Genomic DNA, 17,040 nt, shown 5'->3' with positions numbered 1-17,040 from the left:
AATATCACCAGGAAATTGCAAGTGCATCACCAACTAGCGGAATGTAGTCAAACTCATACAAGTCTGGTCCACAAGCGGTTGCAATTTTACTAGCTGTATCATCAGATGATGAGAGATAGTGTACCGCTTCATGAGAAAATGTAAATGAACCAGATTTGGAGGCCTTTTTGATGGATATTAGATTTGGGGTGGCATCAGGGACAAAGGAGACGTCAGACACGGTAAGAACTTTTGAGGTAACTGGGTGCACAAAGCGGATAGTCCCAGTACCTTTAACGACCAGAGGATTGGATGAGATCCCAGTAATGCAGCCAGACGCCGGAGTAAATTCAGCAAAATGAGACCGCTCATTTGAAATGTGGAGTGTAGCACCAGAATCCAAAATGTAGCTCCGACTTGGCATAACTGAGTCTTCTCTTGAGTTGAAGACTGCCCAAGAGATACCAGAGATAGATTTGGATGAGGAGTTGACAAGAGCTGCTGTATTACCACTAGAACTGCTAGCAGCAATCGGGGCAGCAGCTGGACAATCCTTAGCAACGTGGCCTCGTTTCTGGCATCGGTAACACTTCTGCTTATTAACATAAGGTTTCTTGGAAGTAGCTGCAAATACTGAACCCTGCGTAGTAGGAACGAGATCCCGCAGAGTGTTCTCAACCGCTGACAACGTAATGTTCGGAGTTGACACATCTAAAACTCGAGCATTCGCTTGGTCGGACTTAAACATCCTTAAGTAAAACAAACCCATCACTTGGGTAATTTCCGAGGAGTGGTTAAAGTGAGCACATATATCTCTGAACAAGGACAGAGCACTTTCATCACCGGCAGACTTACTGACCGAAGCATCACAAGCTTTATTAACCATAGCATACAATTGACGTGATGTAACCTGGGAGTAATCACGTCTAATCAACATAAGTAAATCAAGTCCGAACGCATTATCAGACTGATACTTTAACAACACTTTTGACGACACAGTATTCAACAGTACAACTTGAATTGCATTGTTCAATGCAACTTGGAGCTGCATAACTAGAGTGTCGTCTATCGGTTCAGCTGGAGGTAACATCATATCTCCAGTTGTAAAATAAACGTCAAGGCCAGCACCCTGAGTGGCAACAAGCATACCAGTGTAACTGTTCCATTTAGGATAGTTCATAGACGAAGAAAGCTTCAAGCTCTCATCTCTAGGGCAAGTGAGAGCGAATTGGCTCATAACCTGTTGTAATCTAGCTATTCTATTATGAATATCCATTGTATATGTTCACTTTTTCTTATGTTTGTTGCTTATTAATTTATAACTAATATAACTAGCCTACAAACTAATATTCTCAAACATAAATACAAGGGACAAACCTCTTGTATTTATACACTTACACCTTCGGTTAAACTTGCCATTATTCATTTATCATGGCGGCTAACTTTCCAGTTTTAGATTACTTAAGATGCCTTATCATGATAAGACTCTTATCTCTTATCACTCGATCATGATTGGCTTCGGCATCTTATCTCAACACATATACAATGGATATTCATAATAGAATAGCTAGACTTCAACAACAACTCTTAATAACTAATGATTCTAAACACAGATAGGAGACAAAACCTCTCCTATTTATACACTCATGACGTCGGCTAATCTTTCCAGTTTTAGATTACTTGATGCCTTGTCATTACAAGGCTCTTTTCTAATGCCTTGTCTTTAATAAGCCTCTTTCTCTAATTTATTGATATTGACTTCGGCATCTTATCTCAACATCGGCATCTTATCTCAACAATGACCTTCTCCTTCAGCTTCTTGCCTTAGTCCCAGTAGTGAACATATCACGTGATTTTTATATATTAGCCTCTAATAATTTATAGAAGAGACTAAAGATGAGCAACGCCCGTGTAGCGTAATGGTTAACGCGTTTGACTTCTAATCAAAAGATTCTGGGTTCGACTCCCAGCATGGGTGCTGGCGTTAGCTTAATTTTTTGGTGCTTTTTTTTGGTGTAGTAAGTTTTACAAAAGGAATGATGTGGGTTCTCTCGGCTATTATGCCTCATTTTTTTTTCATCAGTTTAGAAGGAGTATAGAAGAAATATGCTTCCCCACTTAGTCTTTCCAAATTTTTACACCTAACAACAATAAGTAGCTAAAACCATAATGTTTAAACACGTTACGATGCTCAATAAAACAACCAGTCCATTGGTAAGCAGAGCGTTCGGTGGTAATGGGATATCACTTCTTGCTAATAGGCAAAAAATTGATCTAAACTTCTTTTTGTTCAGATCAACTAGGAGTTTTTCTTCTTCAAAAAGTGACAACAAGGAGGAAACTGCACCTACTGCTCAAGAGAGGGCGAACAGAATTATTTACCATGTTAAAGCTGGTTCAAGACTTTTACTTTCGTCATGGTTGATTATTATTGCGGCAGGTGCTACATTGGTGACATCATATCTAGTTGCAACTGAGATTTTTTCACCATCAGGCGAAACATCTACATTTAACAGAGTAGTCAACATGATTGAAAAGGATGAAAACTGCTTGAGATTGCTTGGTTATTCGGATTCTGAGATTGAGCAAGGTGGTATCAGATTAAAGGCTTATGGTGGCATGTCGCCTGATCTTTGGACCAGAAACATTCCTGTGCAAGCTACTAAATTTTCAGGGAAAGACCAAAAGGAGCATATGATCATGAGATTTTTTGTTGAGAGTAACAGAACGGTTGGAGTTGTCAATTTGGAAGCCATCGAAGAAAATTTTATCAATCAGGAACTTGTATATGTTACGATAGATGTGAAAGGACATAACAGACATTATCTGATCGGTGGACCTCATTTGTCCTATGCCCAAAAAAATTTGAATCCTTTCAGTTCGCAGGGATTTTTAGGCGTCAAATGGGGCTCAAAGAAAGACTGAAGAACAAACATTTCTCAATATGTAACACATGCGTGAGTTTTTTGCATTCTATAGCAAATTTTCTGACTATAAATATACTTCATTATAACATAAGTGTACTGATGAGCAACCATATTAGAATGGTAAGCGAAATGATTTTGCCATTTGCTGAAGAATTTCTGAAGTCACTATGGCCATCGTTATTATTTGCATCAGTTTTGAATTCAACATCATAATTATAAACCTTTTCTCTACCTGGTTTATTATTGTCGCCGACTGTTTTTGATATACCGATAAGATACTTATTCCAGTCTTCCATGATTTCTTCATTGCATTGTTTACCATCGAAATCAAGTAATTTCAGATAGTCATTCACCGAACCTTCTTTCTTAAGAACTTTGGCTTTATGATCAAAATTACAGAAAGCTTCCTCATTGTTATGTAATGTATAGTACAAGTTAAATGCGATGGAATATTTTTGGATATTATTACAGCTAGCAAAAACACCATAATTCCCTTTTTCAGGCTCATTTAATATTGAGCCGCAGTGAACTGATGAGCAAATTTCATTCAGAAGAGTCTCGTCATTGGCAAAAGAAAAATCAGTGCCTTGATCTACCACACACTTTAACATTGCCATTATACAATCACATCTACTTGCACGTGGCGAGTACGGGATGAAATTAGGGTTAATTCCATTTAAGAAGATATTAGAACATGATTTGTTCATAGCTATGAAACTCGAGCTATTATCATGATTGATATCAATGAGTTTGCCTTCAGCAAAATAAAAATTTGGGGCGTACTTATTGTCACAGTGAAAATAATCTACTACGTTACTCATCATTGGGATTGAATCATTTTTGTCAATCTCAATACCCATTGATACGTGTTCCATATTTTTGAAAATCATATATTGTTTCAAGTCCCTTATTGAAGCTTTGACATAGGGTAAGTTTTTCATTGTTTGATTAGAAGTGAAACTTAAAGTAAATCCAAATAATGTGTTCCAGGCTTTGGTCATTTTTTTTGTATTGTCAAGTATTGTTGTGAAATCGTTGAATTCGTCGACGTTCCATGATTTATCAATTGTACCCAAGTGAATCAAAAAGTAGTCGTCTGGTTGCTTGAAAGTCGTTAAGTCAATCAAACTTCCCTCAATCCTTGTAACGTTCCTACTGTTTATCTCTTCAAAAACGACTTCAGTCTGATTATTTGAATACACAATATGTCCATTATAATCAACTACACTGGATAACCTTTCTAATGTTGTTTGTGATGGATCCAGAAACTTTTTAGTTTTGAATTTTATATCGTTAAACAATTCCAGGAAACCCTGTCCTGTCACCAAATTGAAAAATACAATGCAAATAGAAAATGAAACGTAGGGATGCTTCAACCAGATCATCTATTACTGGCCGAATATTATAGAATTATTAACGAAAACGAATAAATTGAATAGATTTAGCTGGAAAAAAAGGGGGGAAAATATAAATGGGCAACTAAAAAAAAATAATAGTTGGACCTCTGGCGATTCTGAGGTCCTAAATGAAACCGATCCGTTTCAAGCAGTTAACAAATAGACTCAAATTATAACCTCCTCTTGACAGAAATAAAAAAATAGAGTATATTTTGGATTTGAGCCACCATTTCAAGTTGTACTTCCATCTTGGTGTTTTGACCATTGCATTTTGATCAAGAACTTTGATTGGGTCATCTGTAACAATCCCTTCTAGCAGCGAATTTCCAGTCGGCAAAGAACAAGTACTGATAATGTTTTGAAGGTCAGCATTTTCATTGACGGTCCAAAACCAAAGTTTTACATTCTCTTCTTTTGCCCATCTTAGCATTTCTTCCTTGTCTTGAGACTTGTATAAAATTAGGTTGATCATCGAAATAGCATGTAGTGTTGCATCTTTGTCCTTTTCTTTTATCTCTCTATAGAAGTTTTGCGCTTTCAAAATGTCAAAGGTTATATTGACTATAGTGAAATTTTTCGACAGGGTCGGATCGTAAAACTTCGAATCCCAAAGTCCGAGAATTAGCTTATTTTTCCAGTAGTGTATCATTTCAGTGGAGTCACCAGATTTCAAACGACTTTTTTGACATTCATTCCAGAGCTTTTTCATGAGCACAGTGGGATCATTGTCGGATTTGATATCAAGCATTAGCTTGATTTCTCTTCCAGTATGCTTAACCTCTTCGTTTACTTTAACACACCAGTCTAAAACTTCTTCAAGAAGGGGCATTGGTGACCTTGGTTTTGCAATTGTACGCAGTTGATCCAAAACACCTACATACTTAGTTTTAGAAATTTGAAACTCACTACCAAATACTCTATGTGTGCTGACATCATGTGTAACGACAACAAAACCGTCAATTGAAGTGTGAAGGTCCAATTCTATGACATCACACCCAGCATCGACCGCTGCTTGAAATGCACATATAGTGTTTTCTGGATACAGGGCTTTGTATCTGCCGTAAATAATATGAACATGTTAGAATTTAGCGAGAGAAACAGGATGGTAGTAGCCGCCAGATAGTAACTCCGAGTGTTCCAGCTATTTGACTTTGTGATTCGACTCTTGCTTAGTCCTTAAAAAGGGATACATACCCTCTGTGTCCCGCTAGAATTATTGCAGACATCTTTAACGTTGAGTAAATTGAGCGGGCCAGTTAAAGAGGTTTAGTACCGAACAAGATGGTATGAGAGTATAGAATGTCTTCAAGAAAGCTCTTTCGAACCACTATTGATTCCGTACCCCCTTTCAAACACACTCAATGAGAGCGAGAAATTAATTCCGACACCCCGCTAAAAACCGATCATTACCCTGTTTGTGCCGATTATCAATTATTCACTTATTTATGCACATTGTGAATATATACTTCTATAGAAAAATACTTCATATATGATATGTGATACTATCACCTTAATCCGTATTTGTCCTTCTCCGATGGATTCATTTTTGCAAAAAAATCTGTTGGACTAGTAACCATTCCTAGGGCACGCTTACTCAGTACATCCAAGTTTTGTAACCCAATCAAGTAACTTGCATTGACCCAACCAAAACCTTCGGTTGCCACTCCCTTAAAACCGGATCCTTGATTTCCATATTCTGCCTCAACCTTATGGGGCTGCCTTTCACTTGTTGCGTCATATTTCTCAACAACTATACCATTGAAGTCAACAAACGATAGAGTCATCAAATATAACCATCTATAAGACAATCTCCGAGCGATATCTTCTCTACCATAATTTTTCAGGCCATCCCAAGTCAAGATTTGGTGAGGCGCCCATGCAAACGGATAGTCCCATTGTCTTGAAGGTTTAGAAACTCCTATATCACCTCTAGATTTTTCAGTACCCGAAACTAAGCCTCCAAACTCTTCGAATTTATGTAAAGAGTTTCTTATCAATGTGTTAGCTCTTTCAGGTGAACAAACTTTTGCCCATAAAACATAAAATGCTGTGACTGATTCGTAGGGTGATTGCTTTTGAATCTTGATGTTGTAATCGAAATAGAGCGACTGTTCCTCATTCCACATATATTTATCAATCAAGTTCTTCCTTATTTCGGCCAACTTTTCCCATTTTTCACTGGTTTCAATTCGATTGTTGTATTCTAGCTTATTATTAAAATATGTTTTGATAACAAATGATATGTCTGTCTCGTATTTGTAAAGTAAACAATTTAAGTCCACTGTGGCTAAATTAGCACAGATACCTTCCAAACGATAAGAAGTATCGTGTCCTGATTCTCTGACTGCACGATCATGCAAAAAGTACTCATCCAGTTCTGGCTCTTCAATCAATCCATCGTTATACTTTTGCTGGAATTCTGTAAAGGTTAAATTGTACTTTTCACAGTATGGGCTCAAGACAGCGTTGAAATGGCTTGCCTCAGTTTCAGGTGGAATACCTTTACCACCCGGATGAAATGTGGATAATTTCGAAACTGGATCCAACCTTGGAGGAGAGCACCAAACCTCATCATACTCTTTGATTGCAGCTAAGAAAGCTCTTTTCAAGAAATCCAACTCCATTTTGTTGGTTTTGGCTAAGATGTAATCAAAGATTTTTAGAGTCATATCGGTTAAAAATGGTGGCTGCGAACGGCACAAATAATATGACCTGTTCGCATTCAAAATCTTTCCGTAGTTGTTGATCTCAAAAATGAAATTCTCACACATTCCAACACAAGGTTCTAAAATGTCACAGCTTAAAAGACCTAGTGTTTCAAAGTATGAATCCCATCCGTACTGCTCGTTAAACCTACCCCCCGGAACCACGTAAGGATACCCTTCCAAATCCCCGTAAGTATTTGATCTATGTCTAACCGCCAATGCCAATAAGCCTGGCTTATGATTGATTGATTTCACAAACTCGTCTGTTATCTTTTCAGGTAAATATTCAACTTTCAAGTTGAATTCCTTGTTTGCCTCCGAGATTTTGCTATAATAATAGTATTGCTCTTTCTCACTGAAGGGGATATAGATTCTCGGAAATTTGGCTTCTTCTGTTTTGATCTTAGTATCTTTCGCCATATCCAGTATCGAATCTCTTGTAACTTGACGAGTCAAGTTTTTCCAAAAGTAGGTTGTAATAAGTCTATACAATCTTGAGACTGGGTTTTCGTTTAGTCTTGCTTCATCAAGGATCATTTGTTTCCGGCCAAATCTCTTGGCGATTGTCAATTCTTGTAGTAAGTTTGACAACATGTATGTGCCTCTAATGTCATATTGGTTGAAGCCGGCTGAATTTGCAGTACCTAATTTCAAAACTTTGGGACCTGTGTCATCTATAGTGATCTGACAGTTTTGATCTGTGTCCTCATTTCTTAGTAGTTCTTTCAACGTCGTTTCGATGTCACTTATGAAAAATCTTCTCGAGTTGATTCTGCTTGATGACATATCTGCAGAGGCTCTTCTACGAATAGTTGGAGAGGAGGGCGAAGGAGATTGGAGATTCCTATTAATCACTGTACTGAGAGGATACCCCGGAGTTGGTGGAGGCACATTATTTTTAGCCAAAGAAGAGGTCGACGAAGAAGATTGAGACTTTGAGTCAGATTCTAGCGGAGAAGGGGAAGAAGTCTGTGCATGTGTCTGTGCATGCGGCTGTGCGCCAAAGCCCGAGGCCGACTTAAACTTTGACTTCAATGTTGCGAAAAGATCATCCGTCATCCTTTTATTTGATGAAGGAACACCCCCCCGTCTGGCCTGGGAGATATCGCTCGAATTGTCATTAGACCTCTCCATGTCCGACTCTGCCACCAATGATCCTGTCGAGTGCGACTTCATCGACACGGCCTCCAAGCTGTCCGGCTCGTTGTCATCGTCCGAGTCAGAGATCACCGGAGTATTATTGTCCGAGGACGACATATTGAGGGCCTTCAAGTCCTTCAAATCCAAGAAATCAGAATATGCCGGTGAATCCGCCCGCTGTGTAGGAACCGCAGAAGCAATGGCCCTCTTCTCACCCTCGATGGTGCCACTGTGGTCTATAATGGCATTGTTGAGCAGTGTCTCCGCAAATCTTTCATCGTAATCGTTATCATGGCCATGCTCATCGGCGTGGATTCTCGTGTCTGAGGACGGGCCCTTTTCCGCCACACCGTCGTGCATGGACGTCATGGACGACGAGAACCGGCGTGTCGCCCGAGGAGCAATCACCGATCTGGTTCTCAGCCTCCCAAAGCTCGAGTTGACATTCGAAGGGTCTGTGATTGGACCGTAGTACAAGTCCGGAGATTCGTACGGGTCCACCTTCACACTTGACTTTCTTCTGTGCGATTTCTCAGTTTGTTTCGTGTTATCCAGCATTGCCTTTTCGGACTCAAACTTTGCTGTTTGCAGTCACGGTGCTACTCAATTGCGTGTATAATGGCCTAAAACACACCACGAAAGCCAATGAGCCGACCTCGTCCCATGAGCAAAAGGGAAGAGGAGCGTCAGCGCCAAAGCGGAGTGGCAAAGGGAGCTGTCCGAGTTAATCTGAGCCCGGTGCGGGAAGTGCACGTTACCCGGTCGCGGCGGACGGGCCCTGCTTCGCAAGACTTTTTTTTCCTCTCTTGACTGTTTTGGCACACGTTACCGACACAAGCTGAGCAGATCAGAGCGTTACGGAGGGCGTCTGGACCAGAAGGGCCCCGGAATCGGAAGCTGAAGAAAAGAGCGGAACCAGAACCACTTGCACGATTATGTCTGCCAAGGAAGAAACTACGTCCACCACTGCAGCTGCCTCGCAACAGAAACCTCCCACGGCCAACGTGTTTGCCATGTTTGGTGGCGCATCTGCCAAGAAAAGCGCTGCAGCAGACGAAAAGAAGGAAGATGATGCAGAAAAGGCCAAGGACACCGACAGCAAGACCGAGAAGGACAGCGCCAAGGACGATGCGGCTGACGAGGAGGAGCCAGACGTTCATTTCGAACCGTTGGTCAAGCTTGAGAAGGTCGAGGTGAAGACTAACGAAGAAAATGAGGACGTCTTGTTCAAGATCAGAGCCAAGCTTTTCAAGTTCCATCCAGACACAAAGGAGTGGAAGGAAAGGGGAACGGGAGATGTCAAGTTTTTGAAGCACAAGGAAACAGGGAAGGTGAGATTATTGATGAGAAGAGACAAGACGTTGAAGGTTTGCGCCAACCACTCGATTGCTCCTGAATACACGTTGAAGCCAAACGTCGGTTCAGACAGATCCTGGGTTTACTCGGTCACTGCAGACGTCTCCGAGGGTGTTCCAGAAGCACAGACCCTTGCCATCAGATTCGGAAACAAGGAGAACGCGGAGAAGTTCAAGGAGGAGTTTGAAAGTGCCCAAAAGATAAATAAGGAATCCAAATAGACCTGCTAATGTCAGAAGCCAGTTCATTCAGAAAATGGCCAGCTCTCTTTCGTCTTCTTTTCCTATGTAGATGAAGAAAATTATAATACACATTATATACACATATATAATCAAACAACTAAACACACTTAGATTTACATATATGCACATACTAAATCTCATGGAAGTAATAGGAGGAGTAGCCATGTGTGTGCAAACCAAACAGTCGGTCCTTCGTTTTGTGGCTCTATTTACAAAGCTTTATTTCTTTCTCATAACTTTTCAACCAGCACCTCTACTGCTGATATGCTTCTACTGATGTGATGGACTACTAGTTGACAATCCAGGCTTATCCTTCGTGCAGACGTGCCTTATCTGTTGTTGTATGTCTTGTTGAAACTCCACTTGATCAATATCCATACCATATTCAGGGCATTGAACTGTGGCCAAAGAACATCCAAAATTTCTATATCGCACCCTTCCTTGCTACATTCCCAAAGCATGAAATCACTCAACCGATAAACCCCTGATGTTCTGATCAATAAATCTAGCGGTGGTGAAGACCCGGTGTACAAATGCTTGGATATGCAATCTTCGTCTATATCTTTAACCGGTAACCGGTTTTTTGCCGTTTTTCCTACAATTTCCCTCACAGAATGTGTCATGTCATCTCTCGAGGCATAAGACCAACAGACATTTAATATAGCTCTGGTATTGTGTTGTGTTATTCTCTGTGCTTCCAGCAACACATCTCGAACGTCATCCGGAAGCAGCTCAAGGTCCCCTAGGATCCTAATCTGAACTCCAAATTGTTCACACATCTCTCCGTTTCCGACAACTTGTTTAAACTTCGTCTTCGCCAGTTCCATCAACCACTGAATTTCATAACTGGATCGTTTGTAATTCTCAATCGAAAACGCAAAAACTGTAGCACATTTCACTCCACAATCGTAGCAGACTTCTAAAATCTTGGCCATACTTTCAAATCCAGCACTATGGCCTTCCTTCAATTCAATGTGTTTTATCCTAGCATATGTTCTGTTCCCATCCATGATGAATCCAATGTGTTGTGGTATCGGTCCGGTCCTCAAACTTTTGCAAATTTGGCTTTTTCCCAGTTCTAGCAAATGCTGTGTCAAGGGGAATGAAGCCAACCAGTCCGCCATTGCTCTTTAGATTGTTAACTGTGTATAGAGGTCTTGGGTTTTGCCTATAAACTTTCACTTATCCAAGCAGACTGGAAACGTGTTCGTTATCCCAAATTTCCAAAACCTCTCGGGAAAAGTAAAATCCAGCTTAATGTTCATTTCATCACGAAATTTCTTCCTCACTCTTTTGTTCCTCATTATATACTGTCATTCCACGGACCTTTCCTTACTTTTACCTCATCATATTGTGCCTCAGACATAATCTGCTTCCCAAAGGCAGACACCTGGCCAACCTACGTTTTTCACACAATCTTCATATTTCACTCACTGATACAATGCTAAAAGCAGCATCCATAAAGAGATGTGCCCTGCCAAGAGGTCCAGCGTCTGCCGGCACTCTTTATAGCAAACGTTTTGGATCCTCGTTTGGTACGGCAATTGAGACAGCAGAAAAAATGGTCCAACCAGGTGTATCTAATCCATTCGATCCTTTTTCAATGGTTTCGGCTGAAATGGGGGTTCTTGCGAAACATATTGCTCAATTGATAGGTTCTGGACATCCAGTTTTGAACAGAGTAGCATCTTATTATTTCGAGGCTGAAGGTAAAAACGTCAGACCTTTGATTGTTTTATTGCTTTCTAAGGCTTTAGCTAAAATCCCAGATGAAGAAAGAACACGTATTATCATTGATCAGTACGATGTCAATGACCAACCAGAATTCAAAGGAACACCAAAAGCTTTCTCATTTGCAGGTGCAAATCCTTTACAGTCAATCACTCCCTTGAAGATTTTACATGGTATCAACCCTAATATCATATTAAATCCATTGAGTAGACCAATGATAGATCAAGATGCATACGTGACACTCGATAAAAAAAATGGAATTCTACCTAAACAAAGAAGACTAGCAGAGATCACGGAAATGATCCATACTGCTTCATTATTACATGATGATGTTATAGACTTTGCCGATTCAAGAAGAGGTAGAGATAGTGGTAATATTGCCTTTAGCAACAAAATGGCAATTCTAGCGGGTGATTTCCTACTTGGCCGAGCATCTGTTTCTTTAGGTCGTTTGAGAAACAGCGAGGTTGTTGAGTTGATGTCAACAGCCATCGCAAATCTAGTTGAAGGTGAGTTTATGCAGTTAAAAAATACTGTTTTGCAACCGGATACTAAGTCAATTGATAATGACGGCCAATCGAAAAAGATACCCGAACCAACTGGTAAGGTGCCTGTCAAAGTTCACGAATATTCTGTAAATCCTTTGAATACCATTTCCCACCAAGACAACGTTAACGCTGCATTTGAATATTACCTTCACAAAACCTATTTGAAGACTGCTTCCTTGATGTCCAAAAGTTCAAGATCAACGGCTATATTAGCTGGCTGTAACGAAAACATCATTGAAAACTGTTACCAATTTGGCAGAAACTTAGGGCTTTGCTTCCAAATTGTTGATGATATGCTAGACTATACCACAACCGCTGAGTTGCTGGGCAAACCAGCAGGCGCCGACCTCAAGTTAGGACTAGCAACTGCTCCTGTGCTATATGCTTGGAAGGAGAAACCAGAATTAGGACCTTTGATTGCAAGAAAATTCAGTCAACCTGGTGATGTTGAAATCGCCAAGACAACAGTAGATGTAACAAAAGGTGTCGAAAAAACCAGAGAGTTGGCTGAACAATATAGAAACGATGCATTGAAGAACTTAAGACATCTACCGGATTCAGACGCTAGAAGTGCCTTGGAACTCCTAACTAACTCTGTTTTGACTAGATCCAAGTAGCCTAAATTCTTCTCCTTATCCTGTATATATTAATTATGCTACAAAGACTTGACACATTCGTTTATAAATGTAAAGTCAAACTATAGAATATGTGTTTATTAACTTATGATGATTATGTCGGAAAAACTTGCAACAATTTGGGTGTCGTGACTTAACATTTTTTCAGTTTTTCTATTTCTGGGATCAGTAAGTAATAATGAAACAATGCACTTGGGTGCTTATGATCATGTAATTATGAAGTGTATATACAAGCCACATCTCCAAAGTGTGGAACGACAAGAACCTGGAACTGCATGCTTTGCCACTCTACTTTCAAACGACAAGCAAACCGGTATACCAAGCTCTTTGTCTTTCCGAATTTATTCTTAGCGACTTCAAACATCCTGTTTTGCTCAAAAACTTTAAGCATGACAGTTAGAGAATATAATTCCACTACAACCAAAGAGAGCATGAACAGAAAAGACAAAAAGGTAAGTAAAGGGAGCACAAAGAAAAGCCCGTCAAAAACAGTCGATGCAACGTTAAAGCGTTCAGTGCTGAACCATTGTTCTTACCCAGAAACAAATTTTGACAGTGATAGCCATATAGAAAGTATTGAAGATATGGAGGAGGAAGTTCAACAGACACAACCTGATCTGCCTATATATGGATACAGTGGTGAGATATCTGATCGATATGATCTCAAATCTACTGAAGCTCTGTGTTCCGACGAATTTGACTCTGTAGAATCTCGATTAAGATACGAACTACAAAAGTGTATGTCAAATCTGCCAGCTAAGTATAAGCTTTCAAAAGAAGCTTCTTCAAAACAGCAACCAGAAACCATCTCAGATTCTTCAAAAGATTCTTTAGTTCCCCCTAAATCAGAAATATCAGAACTACCCGAGAAGAAAAAAGAATCGAGGAATATCTATCTTTCAGTTGAGGAGGCCATTGAAGTAGTTAATAAGCGTGAATTTACGTTGGTATCAATTGATAACGAATTTTTCGAACGTTCAACATCGAAAGTTATAGAAATTGGTATTTCTATCTACAGTCCTACTTATCAGAAGTTTGCACTCTTTCCGCATTTCCTCAATTTTCATTTTATCATCAAGGAGTTCATTAATTTGAGGAACGGACTTTTCGTCCCAGACTCAAAAATGAATAATATAACAGGTCAATCTTTGATTATTTCGAAGCGAGATGTACCACGGGCGATGTCACTGATCTTTGAAATCTTGGGGCCAAAAGTTTGTATTGTGGGCCATAATGTTTCAGGAGATATCAAAAGTTTTAAGTACCTAAACTATGAGTTGCCATCCAACATCAAAATAATAGATACTATGCATCTGTGGTATAGCTTTATTGGATCATCGTCAGGGAAGTCGTCTTTATCATTTATCCTTGATAAACTCAATATACCAAATGCGTTTTTACACAATGGTGTTAATGATGCCTACTTCACATTAGTGGTATCTTTGATGCTTACTTCTCCTGAGCTCAGAAATAATCTTGCGTTCAGAAAAGTAGATGCTAACGGAGACAATGCAAGTGATACTTTAAAAGTGAAAACTGAAGAAGATGTTTCTGAGATTGAGAAAGACAAAGAAACACCACCAGACTTTTCCTCTTTCCCACCGGAAATGGCGGAGATCAAAATGAGAAGGTGGCTCAGAAAAAAGAGCAAGGCCGAAGGAAAAGCCAAAAAGAAGCTCACCAAAGGTAGAAAAGATTCTGCTGTTCCTGTTCATATTCGTTGCTCAGTTGACGAGGAGGCAATATTGCAGAAACAACGATTAGGTCTCCGAGATAATAAATTTGGGAAGCTAAGAAACCCTCCTTCAAATAAATTCTTCAAACCTATCGATTACGAAGAAGAAAAATTATCACAAAAGCTAGGAGAATTAAGTGTATAGTAGGTTTTTATTAGAATATTTTTACATATTTGAGATAAAAGAAAGTCATTGGAATTTGTTTTATTAGTGCCACCACCAATATTAACCGTCTAGCTATTTAATCAAATCCCTGTTGACCAAAGTAGCAGATTTTGTCATATTATTGACCTTATAAATCCCGACTAGGCTCTCAGCTAATTCAAACATATTATTTCTCAATGAAATAACAATAAACTGAGCGTTTTTCGTTCTTGATTTGATATAGTTTGCAACAATGCTGACGTTTTTGAAATCTAGTGCAGCATCAATCTCATCCATAACGTACAATGGCGTAGGTTTATAATGATGCAATGCAAAAACCAAAGCTAAAGAAGCCAACGTCTTTTCACCACCAGAAAGATTTGAGATAGTTCTCCATGATTTTTTTGGTGGCATGACAGAAAAGACTATACCTTCTGAAAAAGCATCATGAGAATCATAGTACTCTAGTTCTGCCATTCCGCCGGCTGTGATCAAATAATACATGACTTTTAAAGTCGATGAAATTGCATTAAATCCTGCTTTGAACTCAGTATGCCTGCGTTCTGTCAACTCTTCACCTTTTTCCTTGACTTCGTTCAAAACCTTCAAGGATGCTTCCAAATCTTTTTCTTGTTCAAAAAATTGGTTTTGCTTATCCCCGAACGATATTAAGATGTCTAGATTGACGGTCGTACTCCCCAACTCAGTTTTCAGACTATCAACATTTTCACCTAGCTGCTTCAGATCGATTTCTTTCAACTCATCGTCGCTAAAAGTTCCCTCAAAGTCTATTGGCCGTTGAACTATTGAGTTTCTCTCTTGATCATCAGCATCCATCCAGGTCAAATATGGTGTAATGACTCGATAATCTATATTTTCAATCGCATTGACCGATTCTTGGATTTCATTCTTGATTTTTTCAATCATTGCCTCGACTTTGCTGATTTGCTTCAACGAATCACCAATAACTTCCATGCTTGTACGCAAATTATAATCCTCTTCTTCAATTTTATCGTCAATGTGTGTTATTTCGTTGACCATATCATCTTTTTCATTACTCAGTTTGTCGACTTCCAATTGTGCCTTTTCAACCTCATTCGTCATCTGCTCGTAGTTTGTTTTTAGTTTCTCCAATGATAGATTGAGATCTCTAAGCTGAGATTCGGAGGTTTCTATTGATTTTTCTGACTTTTGTAACTGGTTTTGCAGTTTCGCCACCCTTAGCTCTTCGCTCTCTTTCATCTCTGTTTTAAGCTGAATGGTGTCTTTTATTGATTGAACTTTAGCGGTCTGTGCTTTCAACTTTATCCCACCAATGTCTAGCACTTTCTGTTGTAATGAGTTGATTTGGTTCTGTAAATCTATTGAGTCTTCCTCTAACCTGGACTTTTCTTTCTTCAATTTAGTCAATGATTTGGAAAGACTTTCTATTTGTGAAGTTAAAGCTTTAACTTGATCCTTTTTGGAAGACGATTCCTGTAATGACTTTTCATGCTCCTTTATTTCGTCAATCAAACTATCGTTATCCATTTTTAGCTTCAGCAATGCTGACGACATTTTTGGAATCTCTTCCTGTGAGCTACGTAAAACTTGCTCCATCTTTCGGTAAGCCAATTCCGCCTTCCTGTAATTTTCCTCTTTTTGTCGTAACTCTTCTCTCCACTCTTGCAACTGCTGGGGAGAAACGGTATCTGATTGTGAGGAAGAGTTTGAAACTAGTTTCATTGCACCTTTGCTGACTCGTGTACCACCACCGGACATGGTACCACTGACGTCAACCAACTTACCATCCAAGGTTACGACTCTCCATCTCTTCGAACCTCCAAAAGCGACTCGATTCGCAACATTCAAGTTTGGTGCAACTAGAGTATCATACATGGAACTGTAAAATGCCGGCAAAAATTTCGGACTTATTGGACGAATCAAATCAAAAAGTCGAGGAACATTCTCTGGTGTATTTATCTTATTCAAATTAAATTTTCTCAATTTCTCAAGCACAATAAATTTACCAAAACCCAAATTATTTTGCCGTAAATGTTGTATACAGCTCTGTGCATCTTCAACCGAGTCGACAACATAGTCACTTAATGCTCCACCACCAGTCGAAACAGCGACATCATATTTATCATCAATCACACCTAAATCTCCCAATTTTCCGTAAAAGCCATTGATTCTGCCAGTCTCTTGAAGTCTAGTTAAAGCAGCCAATACCTTATTCTGTGATTCAAAACTTGATACCCTGTTTCTGGCAAACTCAACTTTGTCACCAAGTTCTTTCAGCTCCATTTCAAGCTTTTTCAATTCTTTTCCTGCAAATTCAAAAGTACTTTTATTCCTATCAATGGTTGACTGATATTTCAACTTGTTCTCGTTCAATGAATCCATTTTTGAGTCATTTATTTTTATTTGTTCTCTTTTACTGTCCAGTGCTGACTTTATCCTATCTGTTTCACTAACAATTGTATCAAGTTGATTTTTTAGCAAGTCAATTTCTGAGTTT

The 17,040-nt window shown here is 39.3% G+C and overlaps 8 protein-coding genes and 1 non-coding gene across 9 annotated transcripts; 5 read left to right on the top strand and 4 right to left on the bottom strand.

Moving 5' to 3' along the window:
* Positions 1-1,884: 1,884 nt before the first annotated feature.
* On the top strand, positions 1,885-1,957 carry PICMEDRAFT_t19. The gene has a single exon. It is a non-coding gene; the product is annotated as a tRNA-Arg (tRNA).
* Positions 1,958-2,364: 407 nt separating this feature from the next.
* On the top strand, positions 2,365-2,901 carry PICMEDRAFT_26019 (hypothetical protein; the record flags this gene model as incomplete). Its single annotated transcript, XM_019162427.1, has 1 exon — positions 2,365-2,901. A coding segment is annotated over one exon (537 nt), but the record flags the coding sequence as incomplete, so codon positions are not given.
* Positions 2,902-2,952: 51 nt separating this feature from the next.
* Positions 2,953-4,291, bottom strand: PICMEDRAFT_71127 (hypothetical protein; the record flags this gene model as incomplete). The annotated part of the gene is made up of 2 exons (XM_019163835.1): positions 2,953-2,966; positions 3,004-4,291. The coding sequence occupies 2 exons, from the start codon at positions 4,289-4,291 to the stop codon at positions 2,953-2,955; spliced, it is 1,302 nt and encodes a 433-aa protein (XP_019020698.1).
* Positions 4,292-4,409: 118 nt separating this feature from the next.
* On the bottom strand, positions 4,410-5,559 carry PICMEDRAFT_15016 (hypothetical protein). Its single transcript, XM_019160635.1, has 2 exons — positions 5,498-5,559; positions 4,410-5,358 (listed from the first exon to the last, which is right to left on the bottom strand). The coding sequence occupies exons 1-2, from the start codon at positions 5,527-5,529 to the stop codon at positions 4,428-4,430; spliced, it is 963 nt and encodes a 320-aa protein (XP_019020697.1). The 5' UTR covers positions 5,530-5,559; the 3' UTR covers positions 4,410-4,427.
* A 249-nt stretch (positions 5,560-5,808) lies between these two features.
* On the bottom strand, positions 5,809-8,706 carry PICMEDRAFT_29282 (hypothetical protein; the record flags this gene model as incomplete). Its single annotated transcript, XM_019162583.1, has 2 exons — positions 5,809-8,068; positions 8,522-8,706. The coding sequence occupies 2 exons, from the start codon at positions 8,704-8,706 to the stop codon at positions 5,809-5,811; spliced, it is 2,445 nt and encodes an 814-aa protein (XP_019020696.1).
* A 569-nt stretch (positions 8,707-9,275) lies between these two features.
* Positions 9,276-9,719, top strand: PICMEDRAFT_22439 (hypothetical protein; the record flags this gene model as incomplete). Its single annotated transcript, XM_019162261.1, has 1 exon — positions 9,276-9,719. A coding segment is annotated over one exon (444 nt), but the record flags the coding sequence as incomplete, so codon positions are not given.
* Positions 9,720-10,075: 356 nt separating this feature from the next.
* On the bottom strand, positions 10,076-10,870 carry PICMEDRAFT_71123 (hypothetical protein; the record flags this gene model as incomplete). The annotated part of the gene is made up of 1 exon (XM_019163834.1): positions 10,076-10,870. One exon carries the CDS (start codon positions 10,868-10,870, stop codon positions 10,076-10,078), a length of 795 nt encoding a protein of 264 aa, XP_019020694.1.
* Positions 10,871-11,033: 163 nt separating this feature from the next.
* On the top strand, positions 11,034-12,842 carry PICMEDRAFT_15013 (hypothetical protein). Its single transcript, XM_019160634.1, has one exon. It carries the CDS (start codon positions 11,188-11,190, stop codon positions 12,640-12,642), a length of 1,455 nt encoding a protein of 484 aa, XP_019020693.1. The 5' UTR covers positions 11,034-11,187; the 3' UTR covers positions 12,643-12,842.
* Positions 12,843-13,532: 690 nt separating this feature from the next.
* PICMEDRAFT_22365 (hypothetical protein) lies at positions 13,533-14,129 on the top strand (the record flags this gene model as incomplete). Its single annotated transcript, XM_019162251.1, has 1 exon — positions 13,533-14,129. A coding segment is annotated over one exon (597 nt), but the record flags the coding sequence as incomplete, so codon positions are not given.
* Positions 14,130-17,040: the final 2,911 nt, after the last annotated feature.

This window comes from Pichia membranifaciens, assembly GCF_001661235.1.
Source record: "Pichia membranifaciens NRRL Y-2026 unplaced genomic scaffold PICMEscaffold_1, whole genome shotgun sequence".
Lineage (NCBI taxonomy): Eukaryota > Fungi > Ascomycota > Pichiomycetes > Pichiales > Pichiaceae > Pichia > Pichia membranifaciens.
This window is presented reverse-complemented; position numbering and strand designations above follow the sequence as displayed.